Source organism: Cryptomeria japonica, chromosome 3 (assembly GCF_030272615.1).
Source record: "Cryptomeria japonica chromosome 3, Sugi_1.0, whole genome shotgun sequence".
In the NCBI taxonomy this organism is placed as follows: Eukaryota; Viridiplantae; Streptophyta; class Pinopsida; order Cupressales; family Cupressaceae; genus Cryptomeria; species Cryptomeria japonica.
The window spans coordinates 597,086,758-597,100,068 of record NC_081407.1 but is presented as its reverse complement, the minus strand read 5'-3'; the positions used below and the strand labels follow the sequence as shown (position 1 = coordinate 597,100,068).

Sequence of the window (13,311 nt, the reverse complement as noted above, 5' to 3'; positions counted from 1 at the left end):
GCTTTAACATGGGGGCATACACTCCATTCATATTTTCCTTCTTGATAGTTAGAGTTACTTAGTATACTTGGTTTCTCTTTGTAATATTTGGTATCCTTGCTTTCATGACTCATAGTGAGTGGAACTTTGCTACTTGCAGTCATGGTTTTCCCTTTCTCAATCTTCCCTTTTACTTTGTCAATTGAAGTTATAAGATCCTAAGTTTATTGGGGGCTTGGTGCATCTTGCTTCCTTGACATGGTAAAAGTCCTTTCAATATTGTTTCCTTGTACTTTACCAGCAGTATTGGCATATGCTCATACTCCCGCTAAATTGGGGGATAAATTTAGTGTCATAAAATTGTGAACCTAGCAATTTTCGACCACATTAGGGTCCTCACACATGCAAAATCAAATCCCCTAGCCTGATTGGAGACCAGAGACTGCTGAACCCCTGAAAATTGCTTCTCCCTTGCCCTCCACACCACCCTATTTGCACTTTGCCCTAGAGAAAATAGTAGGATAGGGGCGTGGCACCCTTTTCCTCCCAAGGATAGGGGCATGACACCCCTATCCCTACCCTATTTTGGGGTAGGACCTTTCTCGAGTTTGCATAGAAGGTTGTGCAGTAAGTGGGAAAACTTCCCCAATATCAGCCTATGACAAAAATCAGTTTCATTAACCCTAATTGACAAGTATAAAAGTTGCAGTTTTCCTCTCATCTGAGGGGGGTTCAAGAATTTCAATGAGTTCAATAAGTTCAATAAGGTGAAAATTGGTGATCAAGCATTCAAGAGAATTCAAGCATTCAAGCATCCCTTTCAAGCATTGAGCATCTCAAGTCTCCCTTCAAGGCTAGGTGTTGCATTCAAGTCAAGGATTCAACCATTGAAGAGGAGATCCATTTCAACATTCAACTTCATACAAGATTTTCTATCAACATTTCTATCACAACCTCCCTTGAGGTGATTTACATTTTAGTCTTCCGTTTACATTTACTTGCAAGAACTTTCTTTCATTACTTGGTTAATTCCAAAAGTGGGGTTTGACCTGAAGGCAAACCCCAAATCCCAACCCATTTTCCTCTCTTTTCTATGTGTAGCTTGTAGGTGCACAACTGTACTTTCAAATTTGGACTCAATTTGCAGAGGTGGAAAAACCCTTTTCATTTCATGAATTTTTTGGAGGACCGTGTACACTTTCACCACGATCTGGGAAACTTTTCCTCAAATTCACAAGGTGGCTTCATTTTGACATATTATTGCCAAATCCGGGTGCACAACTTCATCCCAAACTTAGATCTTGAGTTATTATCATTTCTTCATCTCTTTTCACTTAGTTTTAATACATAATTCAATCAGTTCCTTTCCATTCTGAGTAGAAGAAGGGATTGACTTATCATTCTCATTTCATTCAGAATTTTATCTTCTTCTTTGGAGGTTGAATCTATTGAATCCCTCCCCCCCTCTTCCAATGTAATGTGTTAAAAGTGTCTGAAGGCAAATCCATAGTGAAACTCTCATCTCTCCTTGGAGGGAAATGGTAGCTTTCCTCTTGATCTCTCATTCACACATTTTTCACCCACCATTACATTTTGGTGACCATTATAGAGGACTATTGGGAAAATTGTTCTGGTGAATTGGAGGTCAGAAGAAGATTGTGGTCAAGGTTCACCTTGCAACAAATAGCTACAATGGGGTTGTCAATAAATATTTTAGGAGTATGGGAAGAGGAGAGTGAAGATGTGGTTGAGGGATTGTAGATTCACTCCTAAAGTGGAAACAACTAGTCAACTTCATGTTGCTACTCAATTTCCCACTTCGTCCTCTAATGTGATTGTTGATATTGCAGGTGCCACAAGACGAAGGGAAAAGGAAGTGAGAAGTAAAAGGCCAAAGAAATCTCCATTGAGTCTCCTGCCAGTTCAAGTCATGCGCTCAAAAAGAAAAAAGGAAAGTAGGAAACCTATGGGGAATTAAATTATTGTTGACCTAGACTCAAGTGAGGAGACTCGAGTAACCATGGATGAATAGGTACCAAATGATTCCCTAGTTCAAGATATGGACAAGGAAAAAGAACCTGAAGAAGACTAGGACTCAGTAGGCACCATGACCATTATTGTTCCTTTTAGGTATTAGATGCCTTTACCCAAAGTTTCCTCCAGTGCTCCCAGATGGCTAGAGATGTCTATTAACAAAAAGCGTAGTGTGGTTCCCATCACCATTCCCACTGAGGATATGGTTAGAAAATTCCTTGGGAAAACATCTAAGTCTAAAAATCTTAAAATAGAGGCTATGATAGATGTTGATGATAACACAAGATACTGGATAACAGAAGTGGCTAGGCCCATTTCAAATAAAGATGCAGAAAATGCCACTGAAAAAGTTTATGTGGTTGAAAAGGTTGATTTAGGGGTTTCTTCAAGGTTTGCGGATGCTAAGAATTTGTAATCATATTCCAAGAGGATGATATCCAGGAATTGGAAGGACGAAAAGGACAAACAAGAGTTGAAGTAGATTGTCAGACAAATGGCTGAATATATTAATGCCATACACAACCTGAATCCCAAGCCTTTGTCACAAATGTCACCATCCTTTGATTTGAAATCACTAGTGAACCTAAAGCTATTAGATCAAGTTCAAAGGAACCATATGATAGCTGACATTTTTTATAAATGGCTTGAGTCTATAGCACAACAAGGCACATATTACATTGATAACCTGATAAAAGTGTTTGGGGATGTCGTAGTTGTGAGTAAGGAGCTGGAATTGGAAGCCTTAGCATGGGAAAAAGAAAAGTATAAATGGGTAGTAGTATTGACACAAATGAATGATGTACATAGGTTTGGAGTTATGAAATTTCTTGCGGAGAAGCCTGTGGATGGTTTAGATGATAACGTGATGTATGTGATGAAGAAAAAATTTGAATGGAGGAACTCAATCATCAAAGAAGGCCATGTAGAATCCATCAAATTGCTTAAGGAGTTAAAAGTACTTGTTAAAATAATGCAAAAGGATCTAAAGTGCATTGATATATAACTGTTGAAGGATGATGGATAGAGTGATGAAGATGTGGTGGAGATGATCAAGACCTTCAAGGAAAGAGTGCAGCTCATCAAAGAGACGAAATCCTTGTCTTACTGGTGATTTTTCTCAAATAGCGAGGATTGAGTCCATGCTGACAGTTTGCTTTGACCATCTGGAAGCACAGAAGATTAAAGTCTTGCAGGTAATCAAGGACAAAGAAGTCTTGAAGCAACACATTATACATATTAGGCTTCCTCATTACTAGCTTGTCCTCAACTTCTCGACGACACATCTAGAGTAGCGGAATATACGTGAGACCCTGACAAAGTAGGATAAGCAAGAAGATTCTTTGGTTGCATCATAATCTTTATCATGTCACTCTGTTCATGACTTTTGGCCGGTTATCTTTTTTAGTTATGTTAGTTATAGGCAGGACAGTTTCTTTAACTCTTGGATAGAGTTAAAATTTAATTCTAGTTACTTTTCAAAACTATAAGCCTGGAGGCTATTTATGTATCTGGGGAAGTCATTTCAAAGGTTCGAAAAACTTTTAAAATTAGCAAACTTCGTTTCTTTTGGCATGTGGTGGATTTTTCAGTGAAGACATTTTTATCTATGTATGAAATGATACATTTTCAGTAGCTTTCAAAGCTACGTGTTTGAATGTGAAAAGCAAGTCTTTGTTGGGATATATGTGCATGTGCAGAATATGTTGCTTCTTTGATAATCCACTTTTTCATAAGTTTGTGAATGAATATGATAAATAACTCTACTATTAACTTTTGTTTGGATATTCTGATCCCCCTTGTCCTTTGAGGCATGAGAGAGACTCAAACATAGTCTAAGATGTTTTGATTTTTTTAATAAGGATAGTTCTGTGAAGTGAAATTAATCTAATTGCAACTCTGTGGGCTTTGCATATAAAGCATTTATCTTTGTAGCATTCATCTGGTGATGGCTAATGAATTTAAAATTCCTTTTCTCACTTTTTGGTTAAAAATGAAGTTAATGTTTGTGTATGTTTAAAAATTCATTGAATATCCTATAGGAAGTTGCACCCTTATGAAGAGGGTAAACCAATAATCGGTTCACCCAACTATTGGCTTCATTTGCCTTTTCAAAAAGGGCATACATGATTCATTCTCTGTAAAATTAAGAAAAGGCTAATTTGTTAACCAACACTACGCATAACTATAATTTCTTTGCAATTGAATTGTAAATTACCTCATATGTTGATTTGGGATCTATTGCCTTTTTTCTCTTTTCCTTGTCAGACTTAGGAGTCTTCTTAAAATGGAACTTCAAAGGATCCAAGTTATGGCCGAACCGTGAAGGAGCCTATTGTAGATTAAATATAGTTAATACAAGGTACTAACATATATAGATTAAAAAAAACAAAAAATCTACAATATATAGAAGTTAGAACAAAAGTGTACCGGAGCCTGAGATGCTTCTCTAGTAGACTAAGGAGGGTTCGCCATTGATGGAGTACTTGTGGCTATTTCCTGTATGAAAAATGATAAGATTAAATAGAATTAATATAATGATAAGTATTGTAGTTTAAATACAATTAATACAAGGTATAATATATATAGATCAAAAACACTAAAAATCTACAATATACAGGACAAAAGTGTACCAGAGCCTGAGATGTTTCTCCAGTAGACTTACAAGGGCTTGCCATTGATGAAGTAGCTATGGCTATTTCTTGTATGAAAATGATAAGATTATAATTTATCTAAAGTTCACATGTACACGTGCATATAATCATCAAATCAAGAAAATAAAGTAGAGATACATACCTCTTCCCTCTCTTGATCCTCTAGCGTATCAGGTGCATTCAACAATTCCACAAATCCTAATTGCTACTATATATAAAATAGACAAAAAAAAAGTAGTCAATTTACAAGTTCCAATTAAGACAAATTCAACCTTTTCAAACAAAAGTGTCAATTAAAAATGTGTTGAATTATCTTTTGATGTTTAGGCATCCTCAAGGATTTCTTTCGCTAAGGAGGTGTCCTAGACACACATGGGGTACCCTAAAACAAATAAAATTAACACAAGAGATATTAGTAGATAATATTAAACATAATTTAACAAATCTAAAATTAAATGAATTGCATATTCAATCAAAAGAAGACATAAAATGAGGCGTGCAAAATATGACACTGCATAGCTTTCTAGGCCAAATTTGATTGCCGAGAGAGTGACATTATCAATCTAGGGCATTTGATCCCCTAACAATGCCTACAAAACACAAAATAAATATGCATTAAAGAGAGTTATTATATCTTATAATTATTTTTTGAATTAAAAGTAATATTCTATTTTAATATGTTGCAAAATTTATATCCCAGGCATCGAAGTTGCAGCTGCAACAATTGCGGGAGGAATACCAGATGGTGTATTAACACCCACTGCTGCAACATGAAATGCATATTATTTGTATCAATTTAAATAGATATATAAATAAAAATTCATTTACAATTATAAATTTTAAGTGATTGATAAATGAAATGTTATCAATTCAAATCAACACACCTATGTCTACGTCTGACCAACAAACACCATATCCATCAAATCATCGATCAACACCACATCCTCTACAGTGCTAGTTTGACATCTACTCTCGTAAATCATACATAGATGGGATGTGGAACCATCTGCACTAGCCTCAATATCCATCCCAGAGCATATACCTAAGAAACTAGGAAATACATGTTGAATGGGCTGACCAAGGTCATGTGGCTCAACTATTGGATCATCATTTGGGCCAAGAGGGTACAACAACTATGTCCCATGCTGAATGATGACATCACTCAATGATATGGCTGCCTGAAGACTTTTTAGCTCCATTGAATCTTTTAGGGCTACTAGGATTGTCACATGCACCACGGGTTTCAGTGCTAGGGGGATGTGACTCTGCGAGTCTAGTACCCTCGGGGCTCCAGGTCTATCTTAGGTAGAACTGCCACCTCTACCCTGGAACTCTCTCATATCAAAATAGTTTGGCCCCTCATTAAGGATAAACTCACAATATAGTTTCCTCAAAAAATATAATGGAACCTAAAAATTATTACAAGGCAGTTGGTCAAATACCATCCACCACCTATCCCAAAAAACATTTTTCAGTAGCAAATGGCTACACCAGTGTATAGGAAGCCTCTTTGAAATAATAGGTAAGGTCTCACATGTTTTAGGATCAACAAAAAGAGAACATATTTGTGCTTTACTTATGTTTTTCTTTTTCACTTCATTATATGATAACCCATCAGCATAAAAAGCATGACATCGATCCCTATAGCTTCCCCATTTTGTAATTCGATTGGAAACTTCATTGGCACTACTAGCCAATGATTCTAGGGCTATGGAAAGGGATGCATGATGCTCATGCTCGGATTTTTTCAGTCTATTCACCAGTCTAGTTATTTTGGTAGTGTTTTGTGCTAACTAGTTTATCAAATCCTCCTATACATGTAGCTTGTGAACGGTCTATAGGAGGAGTTGGAGGTGTATCCCGAGGGTTTCATTGTGGGTTCTCCTATGGGTTTTGCCCTAAGTTTTTAGATGTGTCTTACTGGGGGGCAAGATTTTCATAATCTAATATTTTTAACAAAAAAAAATAAAATGAATCAACACCAATGAATTTGAATTTAAATTGCAAATAAAATTAATCAAATGTATAAAATAAATAAATAAAATACATTTCTTACCTCTTTCCATGGAATTTGTGTGTGATTTTTTGGATCCCATGCGCGTTTTTTTCATTTTACAAACCCCTATCTTCACTTGCAGCCACAGGTTAAAATGACCTAGTTGACCGCTATGAAAAAAATTTATTCACAGACAAACGTGTATGCGGTTTTAGTTTCTAAACTGTGTACAAGGTTTAGAAACTAAAACTATGTACGAGGTTTTAAAAACTAAACCGTGTACGCATTTAGTATAATTTAAACATTGTACATGGTTTAGCTTTGTTTAGGCTTGACAAAATGAGCCTAAACATGCAAATGGTTTTTCAAATTTGAAATAGCCTGTGCACGTTTTGAGTTTTTTAAATTTTTTTTGGGGGTGTGTCCACTTTTTTGCACACCATCTTGGTGCACACACCCACCTAGGACATCATCATGAGTCTCCTTATCCAAGTTGAGATGGGGGGACTCAACATTCAATCAATATGGAAATGGTGATCTCCCACCTCTACCCTTAGAACCCTCCACAGAATCACTCAAAGCAGAAGAGTGGCAACAACTCTATTCCTTAGAGTGAAAGGAAACATGGGAGGGTTTGTTATTTTTGCCTCTCTTCAGAGTTTTGCTAGAACCCTAGTCTCAGAATCCTCATCAATATCCCACCCCTCATCCTTCGATACAATAAACTCTGAATCCTCATCCTTTGAGGGGGTCAAATCCTCAAAAATATTAGGCTTACTCTTAGAGGAGGAGGGCAGAGATTTATTGTGCTCCATAATGAGCATTATAAGGCCTTCGTGCAAAATAGGGTTTTTAGGGTTCTTCTTGAAATATTTGATACCCTCATTCAAGGAAGACAAAAGATAAAAAGGAAAAGAGATCCTATTCTTATATCTGAAATGATTATTCAATACAAAATGATGCCCAAAAACATTAGTAAAGAGATCATCAAGGGAGAAATACTACATAAGTATCTTACCTTTGACAACAACCTAAACAGGTTTGATGGAGCCCATTTCAAAGCCACTCTTTGGCTTCCTAACCAGGCACTTCCCCTCTTTTCCTTTAAAATTTTTTAAGCACTGCTTCTTCCAAGGCCTTTTTGTCTCTAAAGACCTTCTTACCATCCATCAACATGCTAGTAATCTTAGAGATAAGATCTTCCATGAGTTTATCCTTCTTTCCAAACATAGAGACATGGGTCTCCTTCCAGCCCTTGACAAAAAGTTTGAACAATTTATGGTCATAACCATGAAGACTTTCCAGTTGAGGAGAAACATCCCCTTTCTACAAAATCTACCAAATAGTATCATTCTTCTTCACCCCATCACGGTTAATTAGCTCCAGACGGTTCCTATCGCCCCCCATAATAGAATATCTGCAATTCACACTAGTAACCAGAGGCCGAGGAAAATAAAAACTCCAAGTCCCAACAAGTAAAAAAAACACCCAGAAAGCATGGGAGCCGAGCAACGCAACATGAAAGATATAATGCAAGGAGTTTTCCATATCAATTAATCAATGCTTCCCACATGAGCATGTAACCTATCATACACCATCAAATCCATAACATTTGATGGCAATATATCTTCCTTGGTCCATAATTGTTTGGCATTGCTAAGGACCCCCACATTAGCAAAATAATCAGCAACACAATTGATCTCCCTAAAAGCTTGGGAAATGATATAGTTATCAAAAGACTAAATAATCTTGATGGCTTCTCTTATCCAACTTTGGATAGTCCACGAAGGACATTGGGACCCCTTAAGACATTGAATTATATTCTTAGAATCCCCTTCAAGCTAAACATTTTTGTGATTCAATTGATAGGCCAGGATTAGTCCATGGTTGGCAACAACAACTTCAACAAGGTGATTGGTGTCTAACTTCCCAAGGGGAGTGTCACCGCCAAAATAAACCCACCATTACCATCCCTCAACACTCCCCCACAACCTGTCGAACCCGGAATACCATTCACTGCCCCATCAAAATTCACCTTCACCCACTCCGAGGGGGGAAGTTTCCAAAATATATTTGTTTTCTAAATAACGAGGATTCTTCAAGTGAATTGAGATGTCAAAATTGAGTTTCCGGCTAGCTAGCAACAACCTAACAATCATAAGTTGAAAAAGATATCCTAGGATGAGTTAAAACATTAGCAACCCCGCAATGAACATTGTCCACAATAGCCTTGCATATTTTAGAAGCCACAACTTGAGCAGGTAGAGAGGAATTTTTGAAAACACAGTTGCTTCTCTCTTTCCATATCCTCTAGGCCACATGGGGAAGACAGAGAGACCACAAAAAGGAAAGGGTAGAGTTTGAAGTGGGAGGGTTCCGTTGAGCCCACAAGTCAGCAAGGGAGGGGAAGACCCAAGAGATATTCCAAAGAGCAAAAAAGTGTGACCACACATCCTGAACAAAAGAGCAATGAAGAATGAGATGAAGATGTTAATAATATGATTAAGATTAACAAAAAATAAGAAGAAACCATTAATGGCGTGTCCAATAAATGTAAATTAGTTTCAATAATAAAAATTTAAAAAAATTAAAATTATTGTAAAAAATTAGAATAACCAAAAAGATTAAAATTAAATATTTAAACCATTAATAATGGAGGATAGAATGGAAGAGATGAGGGACCCACACTTCCACATTAACATTACTTCATTGTTGACCACATGTAAATAAATAACCTTTAAGGAGAGTGCAATTTTTGAGATATTAAGCCCTTAACATTGAATAACAATACAAGTTCAAGGAACAATAGTCAATATACACAAACTCAACAAGACTAAAACAAAGTTAAGTAAAAGAAAACAAATATTATAGAATAGATAATTTCATTTGCCCACACCACCACAATACCTAGAAGAAGCACCCACCTGAAACGTAGAAGCCACTCAAATTCTCATTCCTTTGAGCATCTAAAAAACAAATACATATCAAATAAAAAAAATTTATTCATTAAATCATGTCCTAGTATTGAATAGAATGAAAGAAAAACACTATCACCTATATACAAAAAATAAATGCAAATATACACTAAATAAAAGAAATGTACCCAATAAATCATGTCCTACTATTGTATAGAATGAAAGAGTACTATTACCTATCTTCAAAAGAATAAATGGACTAGCAACATCAAGAATTCCATCAAAATGAATTACAAGTGCACAACCAAATAAATATAACTGTCATCAAAATAAGTAAAATTGTTGAAATCTATATACCCAAAAGTGAAGGTTTGACAACCAAATTATTTTGATAGTGAAAAGAGAAAAAAATCATTTTCATTTCATACCCAATAGACCACGAACACTTGTAACATTGAGAGTTTTCCTTTAAATTCTCCTTCCTCCCACCAAATAGGTTATTTGAAGCCTTATATTTATGAATAATCCAATGTAGCTGGATTGGTGGCTAAAACTTGCCTAAAGTTGCTACTAAATTGACAAATGGATGGTGGTGAGAGTGTCCGCATCCTCAGCCTCAAAATTCTTGATTGTGTAACGGGGAATGGAATGCCCAACTAATAACATACTATTTTTTGTTCGAGGATGAGATTGGAATGCTATAAATCTTGGGGGAGGTTGAGGAGTGAAAGTAGACGAACAATAAGCAATAAGTTGAGGCGAGAAAGAGAAATGAAAGAGAGAATGAACATGACAATGGGTGGCAAGCAAGTTCTGATATTTTTTGGCTTAATATTGGTTGTCTGTTGGGGTGGAGGAAAAGGCAAGAGAGTAGAGGCAGTTGAGCTTAACTATAAAGATGCTCTCACCAAATCCATTCTCTTCTTTGAAGGCCAAAGATCTGGCAAACTTCCTTCCAACCAGAGGATGAAATGGAGGGACGATTCTGCTATTTCAGATGGATCTATTGATAATGTATTATCTTTTTTACATCAATATTATTTATTAAGTTTGATTTAAACGGCACACACTAAATCTTGACTTGTTTTTCAGATGGATTTGAGTGGAGGATATTATGACGCAGGAGACAATGTGAAATTTGGCCTGCCAATGGCATTCACCACCACCATGTTATCATGGAGTGTTTTGGAGTTTGGGGACTCCATGGGTGACGACCTTCAGCATACACAGGAGGCCATTCGGTGGGCTACTAATTATTTGCTTAAAGCCACTAGTACTCCAGGAGTTATATATGTACAGGTGAATAGTGGGAAAATTCTCCAAACCTTGAAATATGGAAACTCTTTGAAGTGGCTTAAGCAATTGGTTTATTGTTTACTGTCTATGGTCTTTTAGTGTTGGGTGAAGTTTTATGTTTGAATTCATTGATGTGATTGCAGGTGGGAGAACCAAACGCTGATCACCAATGTTGGGAGAGGCCAGAGGACATGGATACACCTCGTAATGTGTACAAAGTGGACAGTGAACACCCAGGTTCAGATGTTGCTGCTGAAACTGCTGCAGCGCTCGCAGCTGCCTCCATTGTCTTTAAGACCTCAGATGCTTCTTATTCTCAGACTCTTATTAAAAGGGCACTGCAGGTGCATATTTCTTTCTCTTTGAAATCTATCCATTTTGAGAAATAAATTTGAAATAATCAGTATAAATATCTTAAATATATTTATATATGTAAAGAAATGTTCAATGATATTAATTTGGAGCTATTTTAGTTATTCATAAGTTATTTTATTGTTAAATATTAATATTTTGACATGTAAATAATTATCAAATGTAAATTAAAATATATGTGTTTTTGTTAACACAATCATACAGTCATTGTAGAATGCTTCTGGATATTAATAAATACATTTATTTGAAAAAACTTTTATATTATTATCTAGTTTCTAGATTAGATTATGTAATGCTTTTTCATCAAATTTTGAGATCACACTCCACTATCCATCTACACCCTCTCCCCTTCTATTCTCTTCTTTTTAGTAGTCTGGTCTGCATCACTCTTCATGGTGGATCAAATATTTTGACATGTTAATGATTATCAAATTTAAGATAAAAGATAAAGAATTCGTTAAATACGCTCACCTTATTATCAATAAAATATAAACCAACTTCACTGCTATTGCAGGTGTTTGATTTTGCAGACAAGTATAGAGGCTCATACAGTGACTCCCTCCCTTCGGCTGTTTGTCCATTTTATTGCTCCTATTCAGGGTACCAAGTAAGTAGAAAACTTTCTATCTGATTGTTTTCGAATTGTGTTGTTTTTATGTGTAGTGAAACAATGGAATGGATGTGTGCAGGATGAGCTACTGTGGGGAGCGAGTTGGTTGCAAAAAGCTACAGAGGATGCTTCATATGCCAATTATATAGTATCAAATGCCCAGTCTCTCGGGCTCTCCAATTCGGACAATGTTCTTAGCTGGGACCAGAAACATGGAGGAGCAAAAATTCTCTTAGCTAGAGTAAGCTATTACATCAATCTATATTTCTTTAGAATTATTTCACATATTTAAAATATTTTTTAACACATTCACATCATTATATTTCATCACTTATTATCTTTATAGAGTATCTCAACATTAATTGATTGAACTTAGCAGATGAATAGAGCTCATTAAAACAACTGTGTCTAATTTTTTTCCATGTAAACAGCAAGCTCTCTTTAATAAGGTGGGTTCATTTAAGCAATTCAGATATCTGGGTGACAATGTCGTTTGCTCTCTACTGTCAGCAAAACACACGCCAGGTTACGCAAGTCTTTTTGCTTATATTCAGTCCTATCAAGTGGAAATTTAATTGACTGCTGCCATTTTTTGTTTTGGGTGTTTTGATGTGTCTGTGTATATTGCAGGTGGTCTTTTTCATGGTGACAATGATCAAAGCAACATGCAATACGTTACTAGCACGACTTTCCTGCTATTCACTTATGCCAAATACCTGAGAGCTTCCAACCAGGTGGCAAGGTGTGGAAACAACCAATTCACAGCGGACTCCATTAGAGGCCTTGCGAAGAGACAGGTATAATTACATGCAAAACAAGAAATAGTTCTAAGGGTTATAAATATATATATCTCTATCTCATTGAACTACTTATTCAGATTGACTACATATTGGGAGAGAATCCTCTTGGAATGTCATATATGGTGGGATACAGCACCAAGTTTCCACAGCATATTCATCACAGGGGATCTTCTTTGCCTTCGAAATCACAGCATCCTGGTAAGATAGGGTGCAATGATGGTTTTAGTGAAGGGTTGAAGAATAATGGTCCAAACCCAAATGTTCTTGTTGGAGCAATTGTGGGAGGTCCTGATTTCAATGACCAGTTCAGAGATGATCGAAATGACTATTCACATTCAGAGCCTACTACTTATATAAATGCACCACTCGTTGGTTGCCTTGCTGCTTTGGCTTAACCCTTGTGAGCCACTCCCACACTTGTTTTTTTCTATTGCTTTGCCCCTAGGCACCTGCAACCAATGCAAAATGAAACTGAATTTGCATTAGCGTTGTGAATAAAACTTGGGAACTGGAGATGGTTACCTTCATTTTTTTCTTTTATAGAGGACACAAACGAGGTTCTCGTTGTAGCCTACAATATATGGAATCTTTATCCCTTTCTATTTGGGTAACAAAATATCAATTAAATATTATGCATATCAAATAAATAATTTAAAAT

The 13,311-nt window shown here is 36.2% G+C and overlaps 1 protein-coding gene across 1 annotated transcript; it reads left to right on the top strand.

Annotated features, from left to right (window-relative positions):
- Nucleotides 1–3,370: 3,370 nt before the first annotated feature.
- Nucleotides 3,371–13,048, top strand: LOC131035735 (endoglucanase 1-like). Its single transcript, XM_057967470.2, has 9 exons — nt 3,371–3,404; nt 10,447–10,589; nt 10,668–10,874; nt 11,015–11,215; nt 11,758–11,850; nt 11,933–12,094; nt 12,285–12,378; nt 12,484–12,650; nt 12,731–13,048. Exons 2-9 carry the CDS (start codon nt 10,542–10,544, stop codon nt 13,046–13,048), a joined length of 1,290 nt encoding a protein of 429 aa, XP_057823453.2. The 5' UTR covers nt 3,371–3,404; nt 10,447–10,541.
- The last annotated feature ends 263 nt before the right edge of the window (nt 13,049–13,311 follow it).